The 14,607-nt window shown below is 44.9% G+C and overlaps 1 protein-coding gene across 6 annotated transcripts in view; it reads left to right on the top strand.

Moving 5' to 3' along the window:
- Positions 1-2,576: 2,576 nt before the first annotated feature.
- The window catches only part of ANKRD52 (ankyrin repeat domain 52), a 75,945-nt gene continuing 63,914 nt past the window's right edge, over positions 2,577-14,607 (top strand). For all 6 annotated transcript variants that reach the window (XM_073663746.1, XM_073663745.1, XM_073663744.1 and 3 more), the window contains exon 1: positions 2,577-2,772. In XM_073663746.1, coding sequence (XP_073519847.1) covers positions 2,746-2,772 — 27 coding nt within the window. In that variant the 5' untranslated portion in view covers positions 2,577-2,745. The remainder of the gene's footprint in view (positions 2,773-14,607) is intronic.

Below are 14,607 nucleotides of genomic sequence, written 5' to 3'. Positions count from 1 at the left end.
TTTTTGGGGGGGGGGGGGAGCAATCAGAACTTCTGCTATGGGGCCCCTTAATTTCTATGTGCTCCTCTGAGTGTAAGGTTATGCTCTCACAATGAATATTTGGTGCCTTTTCGACTTTGTTTCTTTTCGTTGCACAAAAAACTCAGCGTCCTACAGTTCCAGCAATATGGATGAGATGTGAGGCCTGAGGTATGTGCGGCCGGCATCTTTTTCAGGCACGTCCATTCCAACACCCGCCTGACAAAGCGCTTTAAAAATGCTAATAAAAATGAACATATATGTAACAACGACCTGCGGTGCAGAAGTTCACAGTCTTTTCAGTTTGTTTTAATCACTTCAGGCTTCAAATGCCACTTGGAAGCCGACACTATTTTATATATAGAATGTAGGAGAAAATAAAAAAATACCGCAGAAGACGTCACGAAAGACGATTTTGGAAAAAAAACCACCACAGGCGTTTTTCTGAAACGTCTTCGCCTTGTTAATCTCAGCGGGTATGCCGATGTCTAAGAGATGTTGTATGCACTTACCCTCAGGGTATCTTTACACTGAGTTTTTTATTTCAACTTTATGTTTATTAAACAATTTTCATAACAAAAATGACATTGTCGTTCAGTTTGCATACAAATGAAGTAGAGTCAAGGTGGGGAGACAATGATATAAAAATAAACATTAACGGTAAAAAAAAAAGGTAAATATAGAGCTCTAGAGTTCTCTCTTTGATTCTGGAGTAAAGCGTAGGGTGTAGATAAAGTTTCATATGACATGGTGAACAATCCTCATAAGAATACAATAACTACCATTGTTACAGGTTAATGAGAGTCATAGCAATAAACTGCTAAGCTTGAGAAGGTTATAAACGGAAGCGTTCCCTAAACAGGTCCCATAATCTCCAGATTTTTTCGAAACCATCCCTAGTGTTGTGTAGGTTTGCAGTCATTTTTTCCATAATGTGGATGTCGCTTATTCTAGTGTAAAGATCAGATATCGTGGGAGTGGTGGGCTCTCGCCAGAATAACGGGATCAAACATTTAGCAGCTGTCAGCAAGTGTAATAGTAGTTTACTTTTTGTTTTTTCTAGTCCTCTGGGGGGAGGCTCAGCATGTATATATGTGGGTCTAGGGGAACAAAAACCCCAAGTACATCACTAAGCAACTGCTCCACTTTTTCCCAATAGTCCAGTATCCCGGGACATGACCAGAATATGTGGAAAAGGTAAGCCCCATTGACACCACATCTCCAGCAATTATCTGGGATGGTATAATTCATTTTGTGAAGTAGTTCTGGGGTATGGTACCAGTGCATCAGGATCTTTATCTGGTCTTCTTTATAAAGGGTGTTAACAGAGGACTTGTAGGCCCGGGACCAAATCGTCTGCCATTGTTGGGTAGATAGCGTATGGCCTAGCCAGCTTTCCCATCTGGACATGTAGGAGTGTTGCACAATAGGGAATGGGGTCGGAGTTTGCAAGATAGTATATATATCTGAAATTAGTCCTTTGGTTGAAGGGACGCTGGTGCACAGCTGCTCAAATGTAGATAGAGTGTGGGATTCAGGAGGGCCCAAATTTGATCTGAAATAATGAATTGTCTGTTGGTATGAGTAAAATAAGGTACGTGGTAGATTATATTTATCAGTCAGATCAGTAAAGAGTTTAAATTTCTTGGTCAAAGGGTCCACCAGGTCCCTAAAGCAGAAAAGACCTGCATTTGCCCAAATGGTAACTATTCCTGCTGAGAAAAGATGTGATAGATGCGGATTATACAGGAATGGGGTCAGGAAGGATGTATAGGGCGCTAACTGGAATTTCATCCTCGAGGATCTCCAAATCTCCCTGGTGAATGCCATAGGACCTAAGAGTGCTTTTGTAGGTATGTCGTTAGGTGGACCCCATATCAGGGATGCCGGGTGGAAAGGGGCTAACCACAGTTTCTCAGTTTCCGTCCATTTATTGTACGCGAGAAGTTTTGAACAGGAGGGAATATGGCGCAAGTGGGCTGCGTAGTAGTATCTAACAATATCAGGGCAATTTAGTCCTCCTTGTGTTTTAGGGGCACATAATACCGATCTAGGAATACGGTGGCGGCCAGAGTGCCAAATGAATTTTAATAGCATAGATTGGATTGATTTAAGCGTATTCATCGGTATTTTAACTGGGATAGTTTCAAATAGGTATAAGAATCTGGGCAATATAGACATTTTAATTGAGTTTATCTTTCCCAAGAATGAAATCGGTAAAGAGGACCATTGTTTCAGGCGTCTCTCGGTATCTCTAATTAATGGGGGGAAGTTTGCCTTAAACATTTCTCCGTATTTAGGGGTAATGTGTTACACTGAGTTTTTTAAGTATAAGATTTCCAATGAAATCTCGCGAGTTTTGAAGAGTTCCTGCTCCGGCAGCTCAGCAGAAAGACTCAGTCTGAACATAGCTCTTCTCTCCATTCCGTAAACATACTTCATAGCCACCAGGTGGCGCTGTGCCCCACTGCTCTGCAGATATTTATGCACTCTCCTTACCAGTCGCTAGAGGGCGTCCAGTATGAGCGGAAGGTGTTTGGTGCGGGCACTGCAGCAGCAGAGGGCGCTGTGAGCGCCATCAGTAGGCGGGCCCTGGCTTCCTGCAGCAATAAGAAAAAGAATCGAGGAGAAGGCGCAGATCGGGCGCCCGCAGCCGCATTCTGTCGTCCGTTGTGCGGGAGATAGCGCCGCCACATGACGGGACTTCATGCTGACTGACCGCAGGACATGGGAGTCCTCGACATCACTGACCAGGTGAGGCGCAGTCGCGGGCATTGCGGTGCGCTGTAGGCCGGGCTGTGCTGTGCGGCCTAGCTGCGCTGCAGGCCTCGGTGTGTGCGGTGCGGCCTGCGCTGCTCGGCAGTGGCGGGAGCGGAGGGATACACGGCGGCTGCACGCTCTGCTCCGGGTGTACGCGGTGCTGGTGCCGCCGTCATGGCGCCGTGCACCGACCCCGGCGCTGTGCTGAAGTCATCAGGCGCCGCTAGCACGGCATTAACCCTTTCTCCGGGTGTGATGACGTCACCCATGTGACAATGCCCTTCATCCGCAGCGCTGTGCCCCGTGTCACCCGCGGGGCCGGTGTAAACAAGTCCTGGCGGAGGAGGGGGCTTCATCTGTCTGCGGCAGCACGGTGTCACCCAGCTGTCAGTGTCCTGCTGATCGCCGCTGACAACCCCTGTGATGGTGGTCAGCCAGTGATGAGCGTGGCGACTGACTGATGTGTTACAGTGGGGTGTGATGGCTTCTGTTGTCAGAAAAACATGGCTGCTTTCTTTCATAAACAGCGCCACCCCTGACCATAGGCTGTGTCTGGTATTACGGCTCAACCTTCTTGAAGTTGTTGTAGTTGAGCTGCAATACCGCACACAACCTGTGGTCAGTGGTGGTGCTGTTTCCAAAGGAAATTGCCCATGTCATTTTAATCTTTGTCCACTTTTTTGAAAAGGGTTATCCAGTAGTATAAAGTTGATGGCTGTGAACACTGGAATCGGAGGTTCTGACTCTTAGTGGAAGGGGCCACTTTAATGGGACAACACTGCAGTGCTGAGCACAGACAAGGACAGGCCACCCGTCCGCACCTCTGGGTAACACCCCCCCATTGGCGTTGTGTTGACTCTTGGAGCTCTAGGCACAGATGAAGCACGGTCTGTGCTTATCAGTGGTCTAAAGGCTGCTGTACAGGAGGATGCCCACAGTAGCCTGTAATAGGCGCCCCCTCCCGTCTGACCATTTGCTAGTAGATCAAAGCCGGACGCCAGGTAATTAGGAAGGCAAAGTGCCCCATAGTTTATTAGACCAGATGACTGGGCTGTTCGCTCACTGCGGAGCCTTTATTTTACCTTTAGTTATGGCTCTCGCTGTGTCCCGTATCCATATCTGTGGCCATCAGACTCCTCACCTGCCTGCACCTGCAACCTAGGCTACTCTACTGGGAAAGCAAATGCCTTCTGATGGCTCCTGGCGGATGCTGGGATGGCAGCGCAAGCAAGATGACCACTCTGTGTCGTAGAATACTTGGGCCCTCTGACTCCATAGGTAGAGGAAAGGTTTACAAGGGGCCATTCTTCATTGCGAGGCTTAGGAGTGATATACAGGATCGTAGTGGACTTGAAGTATTACACGTCTGTGTTATCTTTTTATGTACTCGGTGAGAGAGTACTAGCAGTCTGACATCTTTGGTGGCATACCTTCTGCCGGTGGTCACGTGATGCCTGTGAGCGACCAGTGATAGCACCGCTCACAGGCATCACATGATCCCCGGCGGTAGCCGGCTCTGACATCCGCTGATGTCACGTCATGGTTCCCTTATGGGCACCAGCTGAATACATTGGAGGGATAATAAAAAGTTGTGGACAACTTCTTCTTTTGTGGCCACCATTAAGATCTTTTTCAATTGGCATTAGGAAGATACGTGGTTTCATCAGGCTTGATTGTAAGAACAGTGCAGCGTGCAGATATGTTGCTATTATCAGTTGTGCTAGGTGGACACAGCGTGAGTGGCTGCTGCAGGGACGATGCTGAAGTCAGTTTCTTATTCTGCATTTTTTTTTCTGTTTTACCAACAAAAGTAAAAAATCACAATAATAAAATACAATTCAGCAAGGTGCTCTAATGTGAATACACGTTAAACAGCTACAAAAATGATAAAACTCGCATGGAAGGGCATTATTGAATTACTTTGGGCCACTGATCTCACACAACCATTACATTCATAGTGATTCCCCACATCAAATTCCGTTACTCCAGCCTGCCCCAAATGGGTTCTGGGCATAAGAATTGGCATCAAAGTGGGCAGACAGCCAATTTTCACAGATTTTAATAATTGACTATTTGTTCACTTTCATGCCCAGAACCCATTTGGGCCAGGCTGAAGTGATGCGGGCCATCACTATGAATGTAATGGTGGTGTGAGATCAGTGGCCCAAAGTCATTTAACCCTTTCATTAACTCCCTTGCTTGCTGATTTTGTGTGCCAGTTTTATCATTTTTGTAGCTGTTTTTAAGTGTATTCACATCAGGGCTCCTCGCTGCATAAGATTTTATTATTGTGATTTTTTTTTTTTTTTTTTTTTTTACTTTTGTTAAACCTGTAAAAAAAATAAATAAATAATAAATTGCCAAATAAGAAACCAGCTTCAGCCTCATATAAGAAACTGGACGAATAAGAAACCAACTTCAGCATCATGCTATCGGGTGCATCCATATGTAGTTTCAGGAAAACGTGTATTCATGAATTGATGGAAAATCAATGTATTCCGTGCGATTGGTAAAATCTCTTCTGTTTTTGAGGTGTGCTGCGCTTATTGCTGCAGAGCACAGTCCTCCCTCCTCTGCTGTTTTATGGCACTTTTTTTTCCCCAGCAATGTTTTTCTTGTAGTGCAGGTGTTCCTCGCAAGAATCAATCACAAAATGGGCCAAAAAAACTTGAAATCCTGATTATTAACTAATGTCCTTTTGTTTTAGTCTGTTTTTTTTTTTGTTTCTATTGTGTATGCTCTTCTGAATTTTGTCTGAAGGCTTGGAGATATTGTTCCCTTTTAGAAAACTTTTTCCTATATGCGTAGTTTGCTATAGAAAAAAAATATAAAACTGTGATCCTTACCCCCCTTTTCTCTGCTGTCGCCCCAGTTTCCGTTGTTTGGCTGCACGGTGCGGTACGGATAGCTGTTGAGCTCAGTGATTAGCTGCAGCCACACAGCAGAGACTCGGTACTGGACAGAGAGCAAATAAGTAAAGTGCAGGGTTGTTTTTTTTTTTGTTTTTTTTTTTGCAGTTCACTGTGCATATAGGGAACATTTTTCTGAAATAAGAGAAGCGATTTATAGGTATAGCAGGTAAAGTCACTAGTGCTACTACACTGACCGTGCGTTTCTGCCTCTTCACTCCTCTGCTTTATATTCATTTGTGTTTATTTTTTTTCTATTGATGTGATGCTATCGGATATTTACAAAACAATTGTCCTTAAACCATGGTTGCTGTGGGCAACGGCCAGGCCGCTCAGAGCCTGACAGGTGCAGAGCCTTCCCAGCCAGGGGTTCAGCTACACACAGGCCTGCTGAGCTTTCCTGCTATGCTCCTAGCAGGTTCCAACATAGAACAACACTAACCCTTAGTGCAGGGTTTTTAAAGGACCTGTGGCAAGAGCCACTGGAAAACCCCGGGTTGGAGGGAGGAGGCCGCCCCACTGCCTCCTGTGACCTCCTCCAAGAGATGAAGGCCCTGCCGGGTTTTACTTAATCTGCCTTAGCCAGGTAGTCTGACCAGGTCAATGCTCACCTTCATTCCTGCATTGCAGCTGTGTCTGTGACTGCAATGCACTCCCAACGGGTTTAATAGGTCTCTCTACACATTTGATTTCACAGAAGTTTGATAAACTTGGAGTTATATTCTGTTGTTTGAGTGTTCCCTTTATTTTTTTGAGCAGTGTATAACAGCGGTTGTGTGTTTTTTTTGTTTTTTTTTGTTTTTTTTTTGTTGTTGTTCTTATTTGTATTCCAACCACAATCCCTGGCTTGATCAGGCGTCTTGACCTGAACTGACAGCATCACAGGCACATACATGCATGATGCTGTAAATACAGGGAACGCTCAATATGGCTGCTGCGCAATATGAAGAAGTAGATGTTGGTAGTAGCATTAATAGCCATAAGGCTTAGTGCCCACGATGCAGAAATGAAGCAGAAATTTTCCTGAGCATTTCTGCATCTTTGGCAGAAAAACGCAAAATTTTTTGACGCGTATTTGCCGTGCGTTTTTCCAATGCATTGTATAGGCAAATACGCATGCAGAATTGGTCATGTCCGTATTTTTTCTGCGAGTAAAATCTGCGCAGAAAAAATCCTGACCATGTGCACAGAACTTGCAGAATGTCATAGGAAGTCGTGGGATAAGGTATGCAATGCCTTTTACAGTAACAGCAAAGTGAATGAAATTTCTGAAATCTCATGCACACGCTGCTTATTTTTTCTTTGCAGATTTATACCATCAAAGCATTTCTTTTCAAATCTGCAGCATGTTCATTCTTTCGGCATTTTTAGAATGTTTTTTTTCCCCATTCAAATTAATGAGAAAAAAGCGTGCATTTCACTCTGCGTTTTTCCTGCCTAAACTCTGGATTTTGCTGCAGAAAAATCTGCAAATATTCAGCATGTGAACAAACCCTTATGTTTATTATGGTCAGGGGTTTCTCCAGGCACAAATCTCTGAATCTAATTTCCTGGGAAAATCTGGAAGAACAAGCAAATTAAAATTTTGCCTGATTCCCTAACAGTAGCTGAAGGCCAAATGATGCTTCTATCTACTGCCTATGGGGGAGGGGGGTTAATTGTCCTTTTTACTTTTAAAGAGAACCTGTCAGCAGTATTTTGCTAAGTGAAGTACAGGCATGGTCATATTTGTGCTGTAATACTGATGATATCTGTGGTGAAGAAATCCGTTTTGTGTAATCGTTGTGTTTGAAGTTTATTCGGTCGTCCATGACAGCACCACGTGAGAGAGAGGATCCGCCCATCAAGGACAGGAAACCTACAGGTTAAAAAGGGCGGCCCTCTCTTTCCGCCTCAGTTTAGGTTTCCTGTCCATGATGGGGGACCTTGCAGGCTTACCTGCAGAAGATGGACTCCTGTCCCAGAGAGGGCCACAGCAGGTGGTTGGAGCCGGTCCGTCCCGGTCCTCTGGAGACGCCACGGCAGGGCTCATGGGGGCGCCTCCGTGAGCGTTGCGGCAGGCGCGACTTCGCCTCACGGGAGGTAGATGTCCGCTAGGTGTGGGGCCGCTAGCGGCCTCTCTCTCCCCCCCCCCCCCCTCGCTACCGCTTGCAGGAGATCCAGGTCGTGCCGGCGGCGCCCGTGACGGGCGCGACCTTCTGACGCGACTTCCGGTGCGCCGGGCAGGAAGCCCTGTGACGTCACCGGAAGGGGCGGGGCTCGTTTGAATTTTTTGGCGGTTTCGGAAGTACAAACCCTAATAAGAAAGCACGTCCTGATTGAGGTTCCGGAAGCTGAAAAGGGTCTTGGTTTCTACTCCCCGCTCTTCTTGATTCCGAAACCGGATGGAAGTTTCAGGACAATTATAAATCTGAAATCCCTGAATAATTTCCTTAAAATACACACCTTTAAAATGGAGTCTTTAAAATCCGTAATAAAGTTACTTTTTCCCCACTGCTATATGGTAGTGCTCGATCTCAAAGATGCGTATTACCATATCCCAATTCATAGTGATTACCAGAAATACTTGAGGCTGGCCATTGAAATAGACGGGGTGGTTAAACACTTCCAATACACTGCACTCCCCTTCGGTTTAGCTATAGCCCCACGGGTTTTTACTAAAGTAATGGCGGAAGTTATGGCCCATATAAGAGAAAGGGACATTCTAATTATCCCTTACCTGGATGATCTCCTGATAGTGGGGAATTCGTTGGTTCAATGCGAGACCCACCTGCAGGAGACCATGTCGGTCTTAAAGAGTTTGGGGTGGTGTCTAAATTTAGGAAAATCTAGACTATCTCCACTCAAGGTACAACAATATATGGGGGTCATATTAGATTCCAGGAAACAGCTATGTTGTCTTCCAGAAGAGAAAATTGATAGAATCCGGGAGTTGGTAGAACAATGTATACGTAAACCTTCTATGTCACTCCGTAAGGCCATGTCACTATTGGGAACCTTCACCTCCACTTTTCCTGCGGTTCGTTGGTCACAATTGCATTCAAGAGCCTTTCAGTGGGATGTGTTGTACAATAACGCAGCTTTAGAGGGGCATCTAGACCGTAAGTTTACGCTAGGTCCTCGTGCCATATGGTCCCTTCGTTGGTGGTTACGACAAGACAATCTTGCTAAAGGGGTTCCCTGGGAATGTAGTCCAACTGCAGTCTTGTCCACTGATGCAAGTGCTACAGGTTGGGGAGCTCACTTTGAAGGGAAATTAGTGCAGGGAACCTGGTCAAGCAGTGAGCAACAGTTGTCATCAAATGTTAAGGAGCTTCTGGCGGTGCAGCATGCGTTCAACGAGTTCCTTATATATTTTCAGGACCAGCATGTCCGTGTACTCTCGGACAATCAAGTCACGGCAGCTTACATAAACCACCAAGGGGGAACCCGCTCAAGAAACTTGATGAGGGTAGCGAACGCACTTCTGCTGAAAGCCGAAGATCACGGTCTCTCTCTTTCGGCTACTCATCTAAAAGGCAAGGAAAACATCACAGCGGATTTCCTCAGCCGTACTTCTGTAAAAGGAGAGTGGTCCCTAAATATACACATATTCTCCAGAATCGTAGAAATGTGGGGCCTTCCGTCTGTGGACTTATTCGCAACAAGAGCCAATCGGAAAGTGGAAAATTTTTGTTCCTTAGACCCCAGAGAAGGACCCCTGGCAGTGGACGCCTTTATGGTTCCCTGGAGGTTTCTTCTGGCATATGCCTTCCCTCCCATGATCCTGCTCCCAGCGGTGATAAAAAAGATCAGGGCAGACCGGGCCAGAGTGATACTCGTATGTCCCTTTTGGCCCAAAAGACCGTGGTTCCCTTGTCTCCGGAAGATGTCCATATCAGATCCCTGGGTTCTTCCGCAGATTCCGGACCTCCTCACTCAAGGGCCACTTTCCCATCCTCCAACCCCGAGTCTACATTTGACGGCGTGGAATTTGAGAGGGTGTTATTGACCAACAAAGGATTCCCCGCAAATGTAGTGAATACTCTCCTGGCTAGCAGAAAACCTGTTACCACCCGTATTTATGCCAGGACCTGGAGGAAGTTTCTGTCCTTTGCAGAAGTTAAGGTGGAGGAGGGGCCCCCTATTGGGAAAATTCTGGAATTTCTGCAGCGAGGCTTAGAATTAGGTCTCACTACCAGTACCTTGAAAGTACAGGTGTCGGCGTTGGGAGCTTTATTTTCTTCCAATATTGCAGATAACTATTGGATAGGCCGTTTTATAAAAGCTTCCTTTAGGTGTAGACCCATTACCAAAGCAAAGATGTCTCCCTGGGATTTGAATTATGTCTTAGATGCCTTGACCAGTCCTCCTTTTGAGCCACTAGATTTAGTCTCCCCCAAAATTATTTTCCTAAAGACGGTCCTGTTAGTAGCCCTAACTTCAGCCAGGAGAGTCAGTGACCTACAGGCCCTTTCAATATGCCCTCCATTCACGCAAATTCTGGACGATAGGATTATATTAAAACCTGATCCAGCCTTTCTTCCTAAAGTGGCCACTCGATTCCATAGAACCCAGGAAATAGTTCTCCCAACTTTTTGCTTTCTGCCCAAAAATCAAAAAGAGGAGAGACTTCACACTTTAGACCTTAGGAGGTGCGTACTAAGGTACTTAGAAGTATCACATGGCTTTAGAAAGGATAAGTCCCTATTTATTTGCTATCAGGGGGCTAGGAAGGGTTGTAAGGCCTCAAAGGCTACAATCGCTAGATGGATCAAGGAGGCCATTTCCCTCGCATACTCCTCAGGGGATAAAGAGATACCGGAGGGATTGAGGGCGCATTCTACCAGAGCGGTGTCAACCTCCTGGGCGGAGAAGACAGGGCTTTCCATTGAGGAGATTTGTAAGGCTGCCACTTGGTCTTCTCCCTCTACTTTCTATAGGCCCTATAGATTGGATCTGGGTGGCTCTGCAGATCTCACTTTCGGGAGAAGGGTGCTTCAAGCTGTGGTCCCTCCCTAATTTCCTTCGTCTCTGTAATTCTCTCACGTGGTGCTGTCATGGACGACCGAATAAAGCCTTAGTTACTTACCGGTAACGGGATTTTTCGGATCCCATGACAGCACCACGTGAGAGAGAGGATCCGCCCATCAAGGACAGGAAACCTGACAGGGCATTGATCCATCATTGACCTGCCTCCTATTTTAAATATTGCAGCGTCTACATTAGCTCCCAATAAAATTGCACCGTCACATCCGCAAATTGATTTGAGTTCTCAATCTACGCATGATTTATGGATACAACCACGCATGCACCATTTTATTGGAGACCTAATGCAAGCGCGATATTGGTGAAATAAAGGAATATATTGATAATTCACTGCTTAGTTTGTCTTTGGTTCCATTACATGCTGCAAGCACGTTTTCTCCATCGCTGCTCCAGGTGCACCAAACTGTGGAGAAAATCCAATCTAGCCAAAGATTTCATCCATTATAAGGTTATGCTTAAAGTATACAACTCCACCCTTCACCTCTCCAAACAAGCCTACCTCTACACCCTCATAAACTCACTATCCAATAATCCTAAACAACTGACATTTTTAACTCTTCAATCAAAGAATGCAGACCCTCACCACAAACCTCAGCCCTGATTATCTGGCCAATTATTTCAAAGAAAAAATTGACCATGTCCGAAACAAAATTTTCTCATAAGTCCCTAATATCATTGATGCTCTTCCCTCCTACACTTCTTCTTGCTCATTTCCTGTCTTTTAACCGGTCACGGAAGAAGTTGTTAGCAGGCTCCCTGCATTTTCTTGCCTTACTACCGGCATCTGTGACCCTATTCCCTCACATCATCTTCAATCCTTTTCCTCAGCTGTCAACACTCGACTATCAAAAATATTTAACCCCTTAAGCCCCGGAGCATTTTCCTTTTTTGCATTTTCGTTTTTGCTCCCCTTGTTCCCAGAGCCATAGCGTTTTTATTTTTTGGTCAATATGGCCATGTGAGGGCTTATTTTTTGCGGGACGAGTTGTACTTTTCAACGCCATTACTAGTTTTACCATATCCTGTACGGGAAAACGGGAAAAAAATTCCAAGTGCGGTAAAATTGCAAAAAAAGTGCAATACCACAGTTGTTTTTTATTTATTTTTTTTACCACGTTCACTGAATGCTAAAACTGACCTGCCCTTCTTATTCTACAGGTCATTACGAGTTCATAGACACCAAACATGTATAGGTTCTTTTATATTTAAGTGGTGAAAAAAAATTCCAAAATTTGGTAAAAAAAAAAATAAATAGCGCCATTTTCTAAGACCCGTAGCATCTCCATTTTTTGTGATCTGGGGCTGGTTGATGGCTTATTTTTTGCGCACCGGGCTGACGTTTTTATTGATAACATTTGGGGTAGATCCGATGTTTTGATCGCCCGTTATTGCATTTTATTGCAATTTTGCAGCGACCAAAAAACGTAATTCTGGCGTTTAGAATTTATTTCTCGTTACGCCGTTTACCGATCGGATTAATTTTTTTATATTGATAGATCGGACGATTCTGAATGCGGCGATACCAAATGTGTATGTAGGGTTTTTTTTTTATATATATATATTTTATTTTGAATGGGGCGAAAGGTGGGTGATTTTAAACTTTTATATTTTTTTATTTTTTTTTTTATATTTTTAAAAACTTTTTTTTTTTTACTTTTTGCATGCTTCAATAGTCTCCATAGGAGACTAGAAGCAGCAACTGTCCGATCGCCTCTGCTACATACAGTGGACGAGCAGGTCCCCTGCATGCAGCAGAAATGGTCCTGTGCTATGAGCGCTGCCCACTAGGTGGCGCTCATAGCGACAAGATCATGACAACCACAGGCGCGCGTTAAATGCCGCTGTCGGAGATTGACAGCGGCATTCAACATGTTAACAGCCGCGGGTGGATCGCGATTCCACCCGGGGCTGTTGCGGGCACATGTCAGCTGTAATAATCAGCTGACGTGTGCTCGGTTCAGTGAGGGCTCAGCACGCAAATATGCGTACTAATACGGCACCGGTAGTTAAGGGGTTAACCTCTCTCTCAACTGGTTTCTTTCCCTCCTCCTTCAAGCATGCAAGCATACACCCATTACTTAAAAAAACGATCCCAGAACAGGGCTGCTCACTACAAACCTGTCCCTAATCTTCCTTTTATCTCCTAACTCCTGGAGCACTTGGTCCACTTCTGTCTAATCCGCTATCTCTCAGATAACTGTCTTCTTTACCCTCTACAATCTGGTTTCCGCTCTTTACCTTCTACTGAAACTGCCCTCACTAAAGTCTCTAATGATCTGCTAACAGCTAAATCTAATGGTCGCTGCTCCCTGCTGATTCTCCTGGATCTCTCTGCAGCATTTGACACTGTGGATCACCAGCTCCTCTTCACTATGCTCCGCTCTATAGGCCTCAAGGACACTGTTCTCTCCTGGTTCTCCTCCTACCTCTCTGACCACTCCTGTGTATTTTTTGCTGGCTCCTCCTCCCCTTAGGCTATGTTCACACACGTGTTTTTTTTTCTGCTGCTAACTTATCTTTGGCAAGAAAACAGCTGCGTAAAAAAACTTGTATTTGCTGCGTATTTTGTTGCGTATTTTTGACCACCCATTACATCCTCTGGGTGAAAAAAAGCTAAATATGCAGCAAATACTCTGAAAGAAGTGACATGCTCTATTTTCCAAATACGCAAGGAAGGCAGAAAATACGCAGCGAACAAAAAGCGACATGTGTGAACAGAGAATACCGGTTTCTCATAGACTTTACTGGTACTTGTAGACGCTGCTGAAAATTTGCAGGAAAATATGCAGCAAAATACACAGCAAAACACAGTGTGTGAACATGACCTTGCTGTCAGGGTTCCTCTAGGCCCCCTCCTCTTCTTATGCACTGCCCCTATTGGGCAAACCATCCGTAGATTTGGTTTTCAGTACCATCTTTATGCTGATGACACCCACTTATACATATAGTCTCCTAACATCACCCCTGCATTACTACAAAATGTCAATGATTGCCCGCTGTCTAACGTTATGTCCTCTAGCTAAAACTTAATCTGTCAAAAACTGAACTTGTGTTTCCTCCCTCCACTAACCTACCTATGCCTGATATTGCCATTTCTGTGTGTGGTTCTACCATTACTCCCCAGTAGCACGCCCGCTGTCTTGGGGTGATATTTAACTCAGATCTTTCCTTCACTCTTCTCGCTCATGTCATCTACACCTCGAAAACATACGATACTGTAATTTCCCTCGGGATCAATAAAGTGTTTCACAGCAGCAGAACATAGACATCAATTTCGACATAACAGTAGAATTTTGCGGGTGTAATCTCATACATTCCTATTCACGACCGGTCAGTACAATATACAATTAGAACGCCAATAATACACCAGTCACTTGGAGAATTTCACACTTGGGTCGTAGTTGTACATTCCTATAGCAGTCGGCACAAGCTTTTTTCTTCTTGAACCTTAGTAGGATAATACGGTTGCTGAAGGTGCTCCTCTGCCTCATGAACAGCTCATATAATGGGTGTGCGTTATTGTTCATTATCGCCAAACACTTATGAATTCTTTCCTCCACTACCCCCTCAAGTGTCAAGATGGTGGCCAACAGCAGAGCTTGCCTTCTTGATAAGCTTATTAGCATCAGACACCCGCATGCTACTTCCCCAGCATATGATTGCGAAAAAGATGGCACTTGCCACTACGGACTGGTAGAACATTTCTAACATTTTGCTGCAAACATTGGACAACCTTAGTTTTTGTAGGAAGTACAGTTTGCTTATCCCCATCTTGTAAAATCTCTAGAATTCGTCTTTTTCTTACCTTTTGACTCTGCAAAAACGTACTATTGCTCTTATTTTTGTCTGGACTATTGCAACAGTCTACTAATGTCTCCCTCTTTCTAAACTC

This window comes from Phyllobates terribilis, unplaced genomic scaffold, assembly GCF_046119375.1.
Source record: "Phyllobates terribilis strain yellow unplaced genomic scaffold, ASM4611937v1 Scaffold_2__4_contigs__length_985480577, whole genome shotgun sequence".
Taxonomy (NCBI): domain Eukaryota; kingdom Metazoa; phylum Chordata; class Amphibia; order Anura; family Dendrobatidae; genus Phyllobates; species Phyllobates terribilis.
The sequence above is the reverse complement of the archived record's forward strand: the minus strand, read 5'-3'. Positions and strand labels throughout refer to the sequence as shown.